The 13,728-nt window shown below is 36.3% G+C and overlaps 1 protein-coding gene across 4 annotated transcripts in view; it reads left to right on the plus strand.

The window, feature by feature from the left end:
- The window catches only part of RBMS1 (RNA binding motif single stranded interacting protein 1), a 257,733-nt gene that overhangs the window by 192,912 nt on the left and 51,093 nt on the right, over positions 1-13,728 (plus strand). For all 4 annotated transcript variants that reach the window (XM_074215867.1, XM_074215870.1, XM_074215866.1 and 1 more), the window contains exon 5: positions 11,684-11,841. In XM_074215867.1, coding sequence (XP_074071968.1) covers positions 11,684-11,841 — 158 coding nt within the window. The remainder of the gene's footprint in view (positions 1-11,683; positions 11,842-13,728) is intronic.

Here is a 13,728-nt window from a genome sequence, read left to right on the forward strand (position 1 = left end):
TAGAAGACAGGGCATTATTGAAGTGATGAAATATAGTTAGGGCATCTTCTGTGGAGAACTACTCCACTGAATGAATAAATGAATAGAGTGGCTTATCAAAGCCCAGGACTCCATGTTTAAAAGATAAGTTATCTGGAAAGGACTTAAGAGAGGATGACTCTAACATGTGTGTGTGCATGTGCACACATGTGCATGCACATGCCCATGCACATGCCCATGCATACACACTGGAGAAATTGGGGCAATAAAGAATTGACATACTTTAGGAACTGATCCCAGCAGAGGCTGAGGGAGCAGCATTTACAGATAAGTTGCCCACAACATTTTTTTAAAACATTTAAGTCACAAAGAAAGTGGCAGTATGGGAACTAGAACCCAGGGTTGGGGCTACCTTCATTTCGGTTCATTTTTAACTTCTGTGATGTTTATTTTCACTTTAAAAACAATGAAAATTTTGAAAGTTGAGTAATCTGTAGTCTATTTTTTTTTTGTCCAGCAGGTTGAATGATTTTTCTAGTGGTATTTTTGGGGAAAAAAGTGGTTTCTAAGATTAAAATCTTATTGTGATTATTTAACACCTTTTCAAAGTGTTTTAAAATATTTATTTTAGCATCTGAGTTATTTGGTGAAACAGTATTATAAATATTAGTTCTCAGAGGTATTTTAGAAATAAGTGACATCATATCTTGTCAATAATATAGTTTGAATGCATTCTTTCCCATGATTGACATGAAAGCTATCAAAGATCTATTTAAGAGGCTTGATTTTGTAAAATGACTAAGAAATATTGTTTCTACCCACATCATTTTTCTATAGCTGTTATAATATATATATTGATAATCTGGCAATTGCCAAGATTTTGCAAATTACAAATCTCTTCAGATCACCATAGTGTAGATAAAAATGAAGTTTCTTAGAAATGACTCTAAAAACATTCATTATTAAAATCACAAAGTTATTTTAAATGCTAGAAGAATGACATGGGGGAGGGGTTACATGTTAAAATAACCTAAGACTCTCCCTGAAGCCACAGGTATTTGAATATCAGTCATGTTGACTGGGTCTTTTTCATGGCTTAGGGAAACAAAATTATCAGGATTTGGCAACAGATTAGATATAGAAAGTGATTGAGAATGAGGAATAGAGGATGACACCTACAAACTTAGATATCTTGAAAGATGGTATTGCCCTCAACAGTCATGGTGAAGTGTAGAAAAAAGGGTTTTAGGAGAAAGATTTTAATTTCAAACATGTTATGTTTAAGATGTCTGAAAGAAGTAGTTGGTAGCTCAGTGGCTAAAGCTCTGGGCCTGGAGTCAGAAAGACACATAATCTTTTTCACATTACTCTACCAGAGAAGAATATGTCTAACCACTTCAGGGGCTTTGTCAAGAAAACCCCATGGACATCATTGATTCATTAGCGGCCACTTGGTCACAAAGAGTCAGATACTACTGAAGAACAAAACAACAGGATATCCGGTTTGAGATGTTTAGTAATAACCTGGAGGTATGGGGGTGATAGAAGGGACCATCTTTTAGAGATAATGTCCTGAAATTGGATTTCTTGTGTATGTAGAGGGGCTTGCCTTGACAGAAAAGGCTACCTGTTCATGTGATGCAGTAATGAAGGAAGAGATAGTAGCAGAAGATATTTGAGTGAATGAGATAAGAAAGGGAAAAGAGGGAATTCAGGGGGAGTGATCTTAATTTTTCTAGGGTGGGGGGAAATTTTGAAAGGACACTATAAGATAGTGAATCAGTCAGGGATATTTGGAGGATTTACCTACCTCATGGAAAGTCCAAGTTGACTTTATGAAATCTGTAGTAAATAGTCAGTATGGTTTTGTGGGGGCTTTTCCAGTTTCATTCAGCAACATATAAGTAGAAGCAAAGACATCATATGGTGATAGAAATCCAAGGCCCAAGGCTTGGCAAAATAAGACTAGTGAAAGGATGTTCTTAGAGAAAAAGATAGGAGGGGTCAAGATGGGTAATGGAAGGGAGGACAACCAGTGTAGGTATGATGGCCTAGGAAAGAACTGGATTGAGGAATTGCAGGTCACAGTGGAGATAAACAACAGAGTTAGGGTTTGTATGAAGAAGAGGTAGATTGTGATCAAATAAGGTAATTTCAGATTATTGAATGTGGAAACAGCATTTGTGGGTGGTGGCAAAATCGATATGACTATCCTCATGTGTAGCTCAGATGGGGGTAAGAGGGTAGGATCATAAGAAATAAGTAAGTTAGGAGGTTAGATGTTTGAAAGAGTGCATTCTGTCTATGCATCCATATCTATCTAATCTTTATCTTTCTTGAAGTCCCATAGTAAGAGAGTAGGAAATAGGTGATTCAGTCATTGAATTAATCAAGGTAACAGAACGATTATCCTGAAGGTCAGTAGACATTAGCCATCAGAATTTTGATGATTACGAGGTTTATAGACTGAATAAACTTCAGAAATAGAAAGAGTAATAAAGAATGAGCTTGGGGTTAGCAGTAGGGAGAAAGGAGTCTTCCAGCTCCATCAACTTGACTAGTCAGTCAGGGAAAATAAGTGAAAGTATAACCAGGGCTGGCAGGGATGGCTGTGCCATAGGGAGTTGAGATTAGCAGGATGTCACAGTCTCAGTGAAAGCCAAAGGAAATGGAAAAGAAAAAGCTATAAAATGGAAAAGTTGTTTCTCATGGAGCAAGTATTCCAGAAAGCACAGAGGAAGAGAAGGGTAGCTTTAAAGTGGCAAACAGTGGAGGGGTTAGGTTGCTGGGCAACTGGTAGTGGGAAATAGAGAACAGGGTTGGGGTAATAGCTAGCATAGGGAAGGTATAATCAGGTGAGAATCACCAATGGGTTCAGTTAGGTTATCACCATCTTTAGGATTTGGCCTCAGGATAGAGTCCTCTTAGATGCAGCAAGCAGACCAGTGGAGGGAGCCAAAGGAATGATGTTTTCAATGGTGTTTTTCTTCTATCTCTACAAAGAAGGCCAAGCAAGAAGACCAGTAGAAGGAACACAATTAAATGGGGTTTCTCTCCATCCAGGCAGGAATGTACAGGCTCTGCCAGAAGATAGTCAGGAATAGGTGAAATTATCTTCAAGCAGTCATGATGAGACCAGAGGAGGGGTTTGGCTATCACCTCCGTGTGTGTGTGTGTGTGTGTGTGTGTGTGTGTGTGTGTGTGTGTGATGACTTTTTTTAGAGAATAAATGAAAAGTACTAAAAAGATGAAAGATTGTTTTGTTAGCAAGATAAATGCAAATTAAAATTATATGTTTTATTTCAAATCCAGCAAATGGTTAAGAAAACAAAGGGCTTCATCTCAGAGTTTTGACCTAAAATAGGAAATGCAGGCTGCTAACATCTACTGCCTAGATTATTGTGGTAGCCTGGTAGTGAGTCTACGTACCTCAAATATCTTTCTACTATTCCCCTGTTAAATTGATATTACTAAAATACAGATCTTATCATTTCTTACATATATACACACACACACACACCCCCTCCCAGCCCCAAACTGTCTAAAGAGAAATCATTTTCAAGTTTGCTCTCAGTCTGTCAATTAGACATATCAAATGGACTTTTAACAATTATGATAATTTCATGAGATTCAGAAATCGTAAGAGGTAATCATCTGCCCATATGAGCTTTTCTGTTAATAGATGCCATCAATGTCATTTTCAGTTACATGACTATCATTCAAAGATGAAGCCCTTTTTGTTTGTTATCTCACTTTAATTTTTGTGTGTAACTTAGTGAGAGGAGCAAAATAAGGCTAATATTTCTTTATCACTTCAGTAAACATATATAAATTATCTTGTTTGGCTTCCAAAGTGCTTCATAGCCTAACCCCTTCCTGACTTTCAACCTAACTCACTCCCATGTCCTATGCCATCCATCTTATTCTGGCCTCTTTGCTGTGCTTCCAGTGAGTCAGTCACTCCATCTCTCAACTCCATTCACTTACACTTATTATCTTTTCCTTCTTATCTTGGCCTTCTGGATGCAGCTAAAATCCTACCTTCTAGAAGACTTTCTGCTCTAATGGTTATTTCCAATTAATCTTTTAGATATCTTGTTTTTACATAGACAATTTTTTTCTTATCTCCTCCATTATTAGACTGTGAACTATTTAAATATGAGCAAGGACAACTATTTCCTGCACTGGTAAAAGAAGGTAGCTTTGGAGAGAATTATGTCGGTAGACACAGCATAGTATGTGTGAAATAGTATGATGCCCTATAGATTTTCAAAACTGAATAAGAAAGTTTCTGTTTTTTTAATTTTTGCAAGGCAATGGGGTTAAGTGGCTTGCCCAAGGTCACACAGCTAGGTGTTTGAGGCTGAATTGGAAATCAGGTCCTCCTGACTCCAGGACCTATCGATGTTTAATCCACTGCACCACCTAGCTGCCCTGAAAGTTTATTTTAAAAAAACAAAACCTCTAGCTTTTAGAAGGGATAGTAAATACGCCACAATCGGTTCTCCTATTCAGAGAAGTTAATTAAAAGGGAAAGGTATTTTCTCTAATGCTTGTGGAAATTTAACTTCTTGGCAGAGGTGAGGAAATGTGGATGTAGAAAACTTCAGATAATGTCAAAACTTTTTTGGCATATTAATTTCATCAAAGTATTTTTCTGTATTCTTTGTTCTTTGGGATGACTTTCTAGGAAAAGGGATACATTGAGAAATGTTGATGTAAAAACAAAAATATCAATAAATGCATTTTTTTAAAGAAAGAAAAGTTCAGATTTCAATTAGAAAGAATCAATAAATTTTGCAGAATTTAATTTGTTGAATTTAGCAAATAGCTAGCAGTTAATGCAGATTTGTACTTTTTAAGAACTGGGAGGGGAAAAAAAGGACTATCTATAACCTCTAATAGCCCATTTTAATCCAAGAAGTTTAGCCAATGATGGAAGGTGGTCAAAAGGCCACATTCTAGAATTCCCAGAGCTGGATGTTTCTTTTTCCATCACTACTCCACCCACCCCTCCCCCAGTTTGCTGTCTATTAAAATTTGACTGCAGGAAATCAAAGAGGGAACAATACCGGGAAGGCAAATTCGATAAAGATCATTATTGCATCCCTTTTCTCTCTCTCTTGAGTTCTTAGCCTTCTTTTACTCTTCTCACTATGTTACCTACAAAAATTAAAGTGAGATAACTAACAAAAAAGGCTTCATCTGTGAATGATAGCCATGTAAATGAAAATGACATTGATTTTATATATATATATGTATGTATGTGTGTGTGTGTGTGTGTGTGTGTGTGTGTGTGTGTGTGTGTATATATATATATATATATATATATATATGATTACCTATTTAGGATTTCTAAATTTCAACAGATTATCCCCAATTTAAAGGCACATTTGATATTTTTCTAGTTGACAGTTTGATAGTAAACTTGAAAATGATTTCTCTATGGAACAGCCAAATAGGAAAGCAAGCTGGGATTTTAATCCCTCTTTGAAGAGAAGATTCACCATGCTGTGAGCAGCATGTAGTCACATGGTCCTAAATGGCTATCTGTTGGTTGGTGACCCTATTCAGTGCAAGAGAAAACAGATGTCTGATCATCCTGCCAAGTCCTTTTCTTGCATTTTAGGAACTGTTCTACACACAGGGAGGTTATTGTTAATTCCTTTCAGATGATGGCTGAGAGCTTTACACCTCTGAGCACCACTTTTCAACTTAAGTGAACATTAGTACCCATTTGTTTCCCTCTCTTATAGCCAATGTGGAATCTAGTTCTTTACTTAATAAAGAAGCTGTTGAAACTTTCTCATGTCTAAGGACATGAAAGGATCCTTTGCCCTCACATACTTTCTATTTTTGCCCACTACCCATAAAAATAGAGGATAGCATTATGTTTCAAATCATTTTCTATGTAGTAAAAGCATATTTGTGGTTTATAATTGTTTTTTTCTAATAAAAATTATTTTATTAATTTATGGCATAAAATGCACATTTTCATAACATGGTATAATAAATAGTTGCTTGCAAATGAAACTGCAAATCCATTGTATACAACTTAGTATTCCTTTAAATATATAATAAAATTATCATGTAAATTTCTTTTTTCCTTTGCCCCTCCCCCACCTTAGAGATGACTACCATTAGACACAAATGGGTATATACTATGAAATATTATTCTATACATACTTCTATTTATCAGTTCTTTCTCTGAATGCAGATAGAAGTTTTCTTCATATGTCCTTTGCAGTTAATTTGACTATTTAAAGCAATTGAAGTGACTTAAAATAATATTACTACTAATTGGGTTTTTTCAAAAACTGATCAATACAGTTTGGTAAATTAGATGTTAAAAATGACTGGTGTTATTAATGATGATCCTTTAAATTTATTATTTTTTAGGAAGAGAGTGCCAGAAAATGATTATTTGAGAAAAAGAGTTGTAAATGGGGTTTTCAGACTGAGAAGGGCTATTTATCACTGTGCAGTGGAGACAGCAAATAATTTGCCTTTTTTTCCTTAGTTTAATGGACCTCAGTGCTTGAAGAGGTGCTTTACCCTACATGAAGTAAACAGTTTAGAAACCTGATAAATTCTCAGAATTTTTCTGCAGTGATTTTAAATTTTGAATTTATAAGGTTTTAAAAATATGAATTCTTTTATATGACACATCAGGATATTTGATTCCCTGAAGAACACTGGATGATTGGATGATGATACAAACATAAGAATTTCTTGAAAGGGATTGGGAACCTTGAACCAAATGGAAGTCAGTCTTTAAAATTCAAGAATTTTGCAATGCAGAGATGAGGAGACTACATCATAGAAATTGTGGCATGTGCAAATATATATCATATAGAATTCTAACAAGTATTTTAGTATTCCTTGGTTAGGATGTGAACTGCAATGCATTTCTTCCATCTTTAATTACACCAAACATTGGGTACTTTAAAGTGTAAATCTCAGTTGGCTGACTCAGGTCATAAGATCCACTATAGTCTATTTATTCATTTAGAGAGAGAATCCTGTTTTGGTTGGTTGGTTGGTTAAATGAAAATCATAAAATACTTATTTGGAAGTCATAGGATTTTAGAGTTCATAAATACAATGGCTTTCAAAAGTTACAAAGGTTCTTAAAGATCACCCATCACCTAATTTTACAGAAGAAAAATCTGAAACTGAATAATACGATTTTTGCCACGGTCATATAGCTTGTATAAAGACAGAACAAAGACTCATATCCAAAATCTTTAGATTCTGTATTAAAGACTCGCAGTCACTGTGCAATTCCATGTATACATCTGTTTGTTCCACATATTTCCTGAAGTAAAATTCCTGAAGGTATTAGCAGGGAAGTTGAGGGAAGGGGAAAGATGAGAGAAATAGAATTATTATTTGCTTGAAAGACCATCATCTGACCTTTCAAGATACCTACTATAGAATTAGTGGTAAACCTTCTTGTTGTTGTCTTTCATAGCACACCATGCCTTTCTATTCTCCGCCAGAAGTCTGTCTGGGTTCATGTTCATGCTTCCACGACACTATCCATCTCAATCTCTTTCATCCTCTTTTACTTTGCCTTTATTTTCTCAACATCAGGGGCTTTTCCAATGAGTTCTATCTTTTATTACATGACCAAAATATTTAAACTTCTCAGTATTTGACCTTCCAGCGAATAGTCTGAACTAATTTCTTTAAATATTGACCTATTTGATCTCCTTACTGTCCAAGGGACTCTCAAACAATTCTCTAGCACCACAATTCAAAAGTATCAATTCTGCAGTGCTCAGCTTTCCTTATAGTCCAACTTTCATAGCCATATAATTGTTACTGAAAAAGCCTTGTCTTTGACCATATGGCCTTTTGTAAGAAAGGTGATGTCTCTGCTTTTTAGTATGCTATTTGCCATAGCTTTCCTTGCAAGAAACAAGAATCCTCATTTCATGCCTGTAGTCACTGTCTGCAGTCATCTTTGAGCCCAAGAATGTAAAATCGGAGATTTCTTCCATTTTTTTTTCTCCTTCTGGTTGCCAGGAAATGATGAGAACAGTTGCCAAGGTGTTAGTTTTTTTGATATTAAACTTCAAGCCAATTTTTATGTTCTCTTTTACTACCCTCATCCAGAGCTTAACTCATTTTCTGCCATCAGAATGGTATCATCTACATATCTAAAATTATTGATATTTCCTGGTAACCTTAATTGCTGCTTTTGATTTATTGAGTCTGGCATTTTGCATGATATAGTCTACATAGAAGTTAAAGGGGGGGGAAAAAACTGACAGTGTACAAGCCTTGTCATACTTCTTTTCCCATCTTAATTCAAGCAGTTCTTAGATATTCAATTCTAACATTTGCTTTTCGGTCTGGATACAAGTTCTTCATGAAACAAAGTAAGATGAGCTGGTATGCCCATCTCTTTGAAGTCTTTCAACTTCAGGGTACTTTTCTATGACTAGAAGTAAATTGACAAGTCTTTCCCAATAGCTTCACTGATTTACGTATTCTTTTCTGTGACACATCTAAGGAAGATTAGTTGATTATATAAACAAATATGTACAAACAAACAAAGTATAGACAGTATAACAGGGCCACTTGGAGTGAATAGAGTAGCAGTCCTGAAGTTAAGAGCACTTGAGTTCAAATCCCAGCCTCAGACACTTGACGCTAGCAGTGTGACCTTGGACAAGTCTCTTAATCCTGATTTCCTCAATTCCAGAGTCATCTTCAATTGACCTGATTCCTATCTGGTCACTGGATCCAGATGGCTCTAGAGGAGAAAGTGAGTGGTGACTTAGCACAGTACTCCCTCACTCAAATCTAATTCATGTGCTTGTCATGGCATCACCTCCCTGATATTGTGGTCTTCCAACAACAACACAGCATCATAGGAAATAGGTGATAGAGGAAGGGCCAGGATTAAGAGGGATTGGGGAAGACTACTTGGAGAAGGAGAGATTTCATTTGGGACCTAGGAAGTCAGACATGAGACGAGAGAGGATTTTAGGCAGGGAGAACAGTCAGTAAAAAGGCTCAGAGCTGAGTCAGAGAGTTTCTTGTTCATTGAACATCAAGGACATGATGGGGACTGAGGTGTAAGAAGTCTGGAAAGTGGGTGAGGTTTGAGCCTAGTTTATGATGGATTATGAGGGCCAAGCAGAGCATTTCATATTTGATCTTAGAGGTGAAAGCGAGCTATTAGAGCTTATTGAGCAGGGAAATGATATGATCAGGAAAATCACTTTAAGGGCTGAATGGACTAGAGTTAGGGAAAACTTGTGGCAGCCAGACCCTCCAGACAGCTATTGCAATAGTCCAAGTATGAGATAATGGGAAGTGGCCCTTTCAGAGGAGCATATTAGAGAGATGTTGCAAAGGTGAAATCCAGAAACCTTGAAGAGGAGATTAAATATGAAGAAGGAGCTGAGAGATAGTAAAGAGTCTAGAATTGTAAGCCTGGGGCACTGGGGGGGGGGTATGGTGGCGCCCTTGACAGTAATAGACTTAAACTGGCATAAACATAGAACTAGTAATATTTTTGTAAAGTTGGACTTAGAAAGCATACAGAATACATTTTCACTGTATGTTCCCAAGCATTCTACATTTTGAAATGCAAACTATTATGAGTATGATAGTATTGCCCAAGGCCTGTAATATCACTGAAAGGTTTTACTAACCATGCTTATTAAAAGCTGCATTCTTCAATATATAAAAAGTATAATTATCTAATAGAATCTAAGAATAAGTTAATTCTAGAATCATGAAGACTATCTGCATCCCAAAATTTTTATTGTGAAGTATAAATTTCTGAGGAAATATTGCTGATCTAATGTAAACTTTTTCCCCTGGTGATTTATATCAGTGCCAAAATGAATATTCATAGAAATTTCAGTCTTTTAAAAGATTCATTTTTATGTCTTTGGTTTTTGCTGATTCTTCTTTTACAAAGAAAGAAAAAGATCATCTGTGATAATTTGTCTTTAGCTTTCAGTCTGCTGTTTTGATTCAGTCTTATTTCATAGTATTTTTGGCCAAATATTTTGTGCAACTTGGCTGAGATGTTTAGGTCTTGGTGATGAAATCTGTTCCAAATATTCCCTTTCCCATTTACCTGCAATTAATCAAAATCCAGAAGGTTTGAAAATGACAAAAATTCCAAATGGTCAGATCAGAGAAGTGTAGTCTTAGGGGCTCCAAATGACCTGATTCAAAAACAATCTGTGACTCTCAATATTAAACAATTATGCATAATTGCCAGTTATGTACAAAGCTCTCACAACTGTATGCTGGAATTGTTCACCTAAAAATAGCATATAATGAGCTGGGCTATTTTTAGGTAAATAGAGCAAACATCATAGAAGAGTTTCCTTCTGTTCTCTCCAAATTAGCAATGCCTTTCAGACTTTCTACCTTTCATTGTTGCCAAGACAATGACAGTAATATGTGATCAGAGCTGACCTATCTGAGTGAATGTCCATGTTTTAAAACACTCTTTTTGGGAATCCATAATTTGGCAACCTAAACTTTTCACTCAACACCTACTATGCACTAGATGCTGAGGTTATAAACACAAAAAAACAAGGCAATCAATCCCTACTAACAGGGCTCATAGTCTGATGTGAAGACAGCAAGCACTTTTATAACTATAAATATCATTGGGGTGGGGGGGCGGCTAGGTGGCGTAGTGGATAAAGCACCAGCCTTGGAGTCAGGAGTACCTGGGTTCAAATCCGGGCTCAGACACTTAATAATTACCTAGCTGTGTGGTCTTGAGCAAGCCACTTAACCCCATTTGCCTTGCAAAAAAACCTAAAAAAAAAAAAGAAAGAAAGGAATAGCGAGTTGTGCATAGAAGATTAGCAGTTTTATATACAATTACTTTGCTGTGTGGCCTTGGGCAAGCCACTTAACCCCATTTGCCTTGCAAAAAAAAAAAACCTAAAAAAATATATAAATATCATCAAAACATAAATAAATATGGAAGAAATGGGCCTAGGCATGATTGATAATGCCTAGATTAATGAGAAGTTAAATAAGTTGCCCAAGGTCACACAATCATTAATGTTTCATTAGTAAAACTTGAATACAGATTTGCCCAGTTGCAGACAGTTTTCTACATTACATGGCTTCTTGCTAAATAAATATAAAAAGAATAAATACAAATAATTGCAAAGTAGTTAAAAGTAAGGCAGTTTGAGTTGATAAATACTATCTCCTGGAGGGGATGGGACAGTGAAGGGAGATTAGGAAAGGCTGTATGAAAACATGTTATATGTGCTCAGTTTGAAGGAAGAAAAAATACTGGCAGAATTGAAGAGCAATACATTTTAAGATGGAAATATCAAGTGCAAAGGCATGTAGAGGGGAGATGGAGTAACTTATATTAGGAACAAAGAGAAAACCAATGGTTTGGATAAGAGTTGGAGACATACTATTCAGTGAGCTTGGAAAGATGGATGGGGAGCAGGTTGAGAAGGGCTACAAAAACTGTAAAAAAATTAAACTTTATCCAATGACAATAGGGAGCCATTGGAGTTAATCAAGTAGGAGAGTGACTTGGGCAGGCATACATTTAAGGAAAATTACAATGACAGTAGTGTATAGGATGGAGGTCAGAGAAGTATAATTATAATTATGGCAAATCATTTTGGTCATTGATTTCACACCTTTTTCTCTTGAGAAATTAATGAGTAACTTTATTTTGTTCCAGCAACAGGAACAAGATCCTACAAACCTGTATATTTCTAATTTGCCACTGTCCATGGATGAGCAGGAACTTGAAAACATGCTCAAACCATTTGGACAAGTAATCTCTACAAGGATATTGCGTGATTCCAGTGGAACAAGTCGTGGTGTTGGCTTTGCCAGGTAAGTATGTTTTGGGGGGGGGGGGGCACATTCTTTATGTTTCATTGATCTAGCTATTTTTATGTACCTAAAGGACATAATTACCTTTTTGGATGTTTCAAAGGAATAACTAAAAAAGCAGTAGAAAAAGAGGGAAAGGTATGACTAAATGCAATGGGGCACTAATTTTGATTTTAAAATATTTTTGTATGTTCTCAGATATTTAAAATTTTCCCAATAGGACTTTTAAATCTGCGAAGGCTATTTTGGGAAACCCTAGGGAAAAATTTCCTAGCATTAATTGTTGTGTCAGTGACAAAGATAATCATCATGACACACTTACATACACTCAAACACACACACACACACACACACACACACACACACACACACACACACACACACACACTCTTCAGATAATTTTTTTCTCCCTTTAGTGGATAGAAATTTGTCATCAGTGTAATGGCCAACATTTATATAGCATCTAAAGAGGTTGGAATTGATCATGTTCACAGAGTTAGGAAGTTTCAGCAGTAGGTTTGGAACCTAGATCTACAAGTCTGGCACTCCTTGTTGCCTCTGTTAACTTTTATAAAACATTTGATATTTGTCAGGTGTACTGCTACAGAACTATAATCCCTATTATTATTATGGAAAGTGAGATTACTGTATGCTTTAGCTCAGGAGTGCTGGGCTGCAGTGGACTAAAGCTAATCAAGTGGCTCCATTAATGATATGGTGAGCCCCACTGGGAAGGGTGAGGTTTTCATTCATTTTTCTAAGGAGAGGTGAACCATCCCAGTTTGGAAATTGGTCAAAGCTCCCATCATGATCAGTAATAGACTAGTCCATGAGTGTTCACTGCATTTCCAGTCTGGGAATATTCCTCAATAAAATAAAGCAAAGTAAAACTGATTCTTTATGTAATAGAATGCTTAAGAAAAATTATTAAGATGAGAAACTTGACTTTTTGCTTAGTTTAGATCAAATATAATTCTATAATGTGTAAGGAAATACTAAAGCTATCAAATAGCAAACAAGTTCTCCATTTTTCTTCTCTTTCTTTCTCTTTCTTTCTTTCTTTCTTTCTTTCTTTCTTTTTCTTTCTTTCTTTCTTTCTCTCCTTCCCTTACTCCTTCCTTCCCTCCTTTTCTCCTTCCTTCTATCCTTCCTTCCCTCCCTCCCTCCCTCCCTCCTTCCCTCCTTCCTTCCTTCCTTCCTTCCTTCCTTCCTTCCTTCCTTTCTTTCTTGAAGCCTAATACTGAAGCTATTGGTAATTGAGATGAAATCAGTGCAGATTTCTTAGCTCATGTTGCTCAGGTAGTTTTAATTGGTTCAGGGTCAGAAAAGTTACTATAGCATTATTAAGGAATCAGAAAAAAAATTGGATGCATCCCACTGATTCACACACACTATTATTTTTAGGTTTGTTTTTTTGTTTGTTTGTTTTTTGCAAGGCAGTGGGGTTAAGTGGTTTGCCCAAGGCCACACAACTAGGTAATTATTAAGTGTCTGAGGCCGAATTTGAACTCAGGTACTTCTGACTCCAGGGCCATTGCTCTATCTACTGAGCCATCTAACTGCCCCTTCACACATGCTATTGCAAAACTTTAAATATTTTGATGGGACTAGTAGAGCCTTTGCCAACAGATCATTCAGAATTAGGTGGAGCTTTAATTTTGGTCAGTGAACATAATTCCTCTAACGATGCAGATAGACCTCTAGATATAACTTAATAGATGACCTTCCAGAATTGCTGTGGCTGCTCAGTTAATCATCTGTGGCTGAACTCGTAATTAGTCTATCTGAGCTTAGTTTCCCTAAGGCATATTATAGACCAGAAGTTCTACTAATGTGATCTGGAGGTTCCCAAGACCCTTTTGAGAATCTGTGAGATAAAAAAGTATT

This window comes from Macrotis lagotis, chromosome 1, assembly GCF_037893015.1.
Source record: "Macrotis lagotis isolate mMagLag1 chromosome 1, bilby.v1.9.chrom.fasta, whole genome shotgun sequence".
Lineage (NCBI taxonomy): Eukaryota > Metazoa > Chordata > Mammalia > Peramelemorphia > Peramelidae > Macrotis > Macrotis lagotis.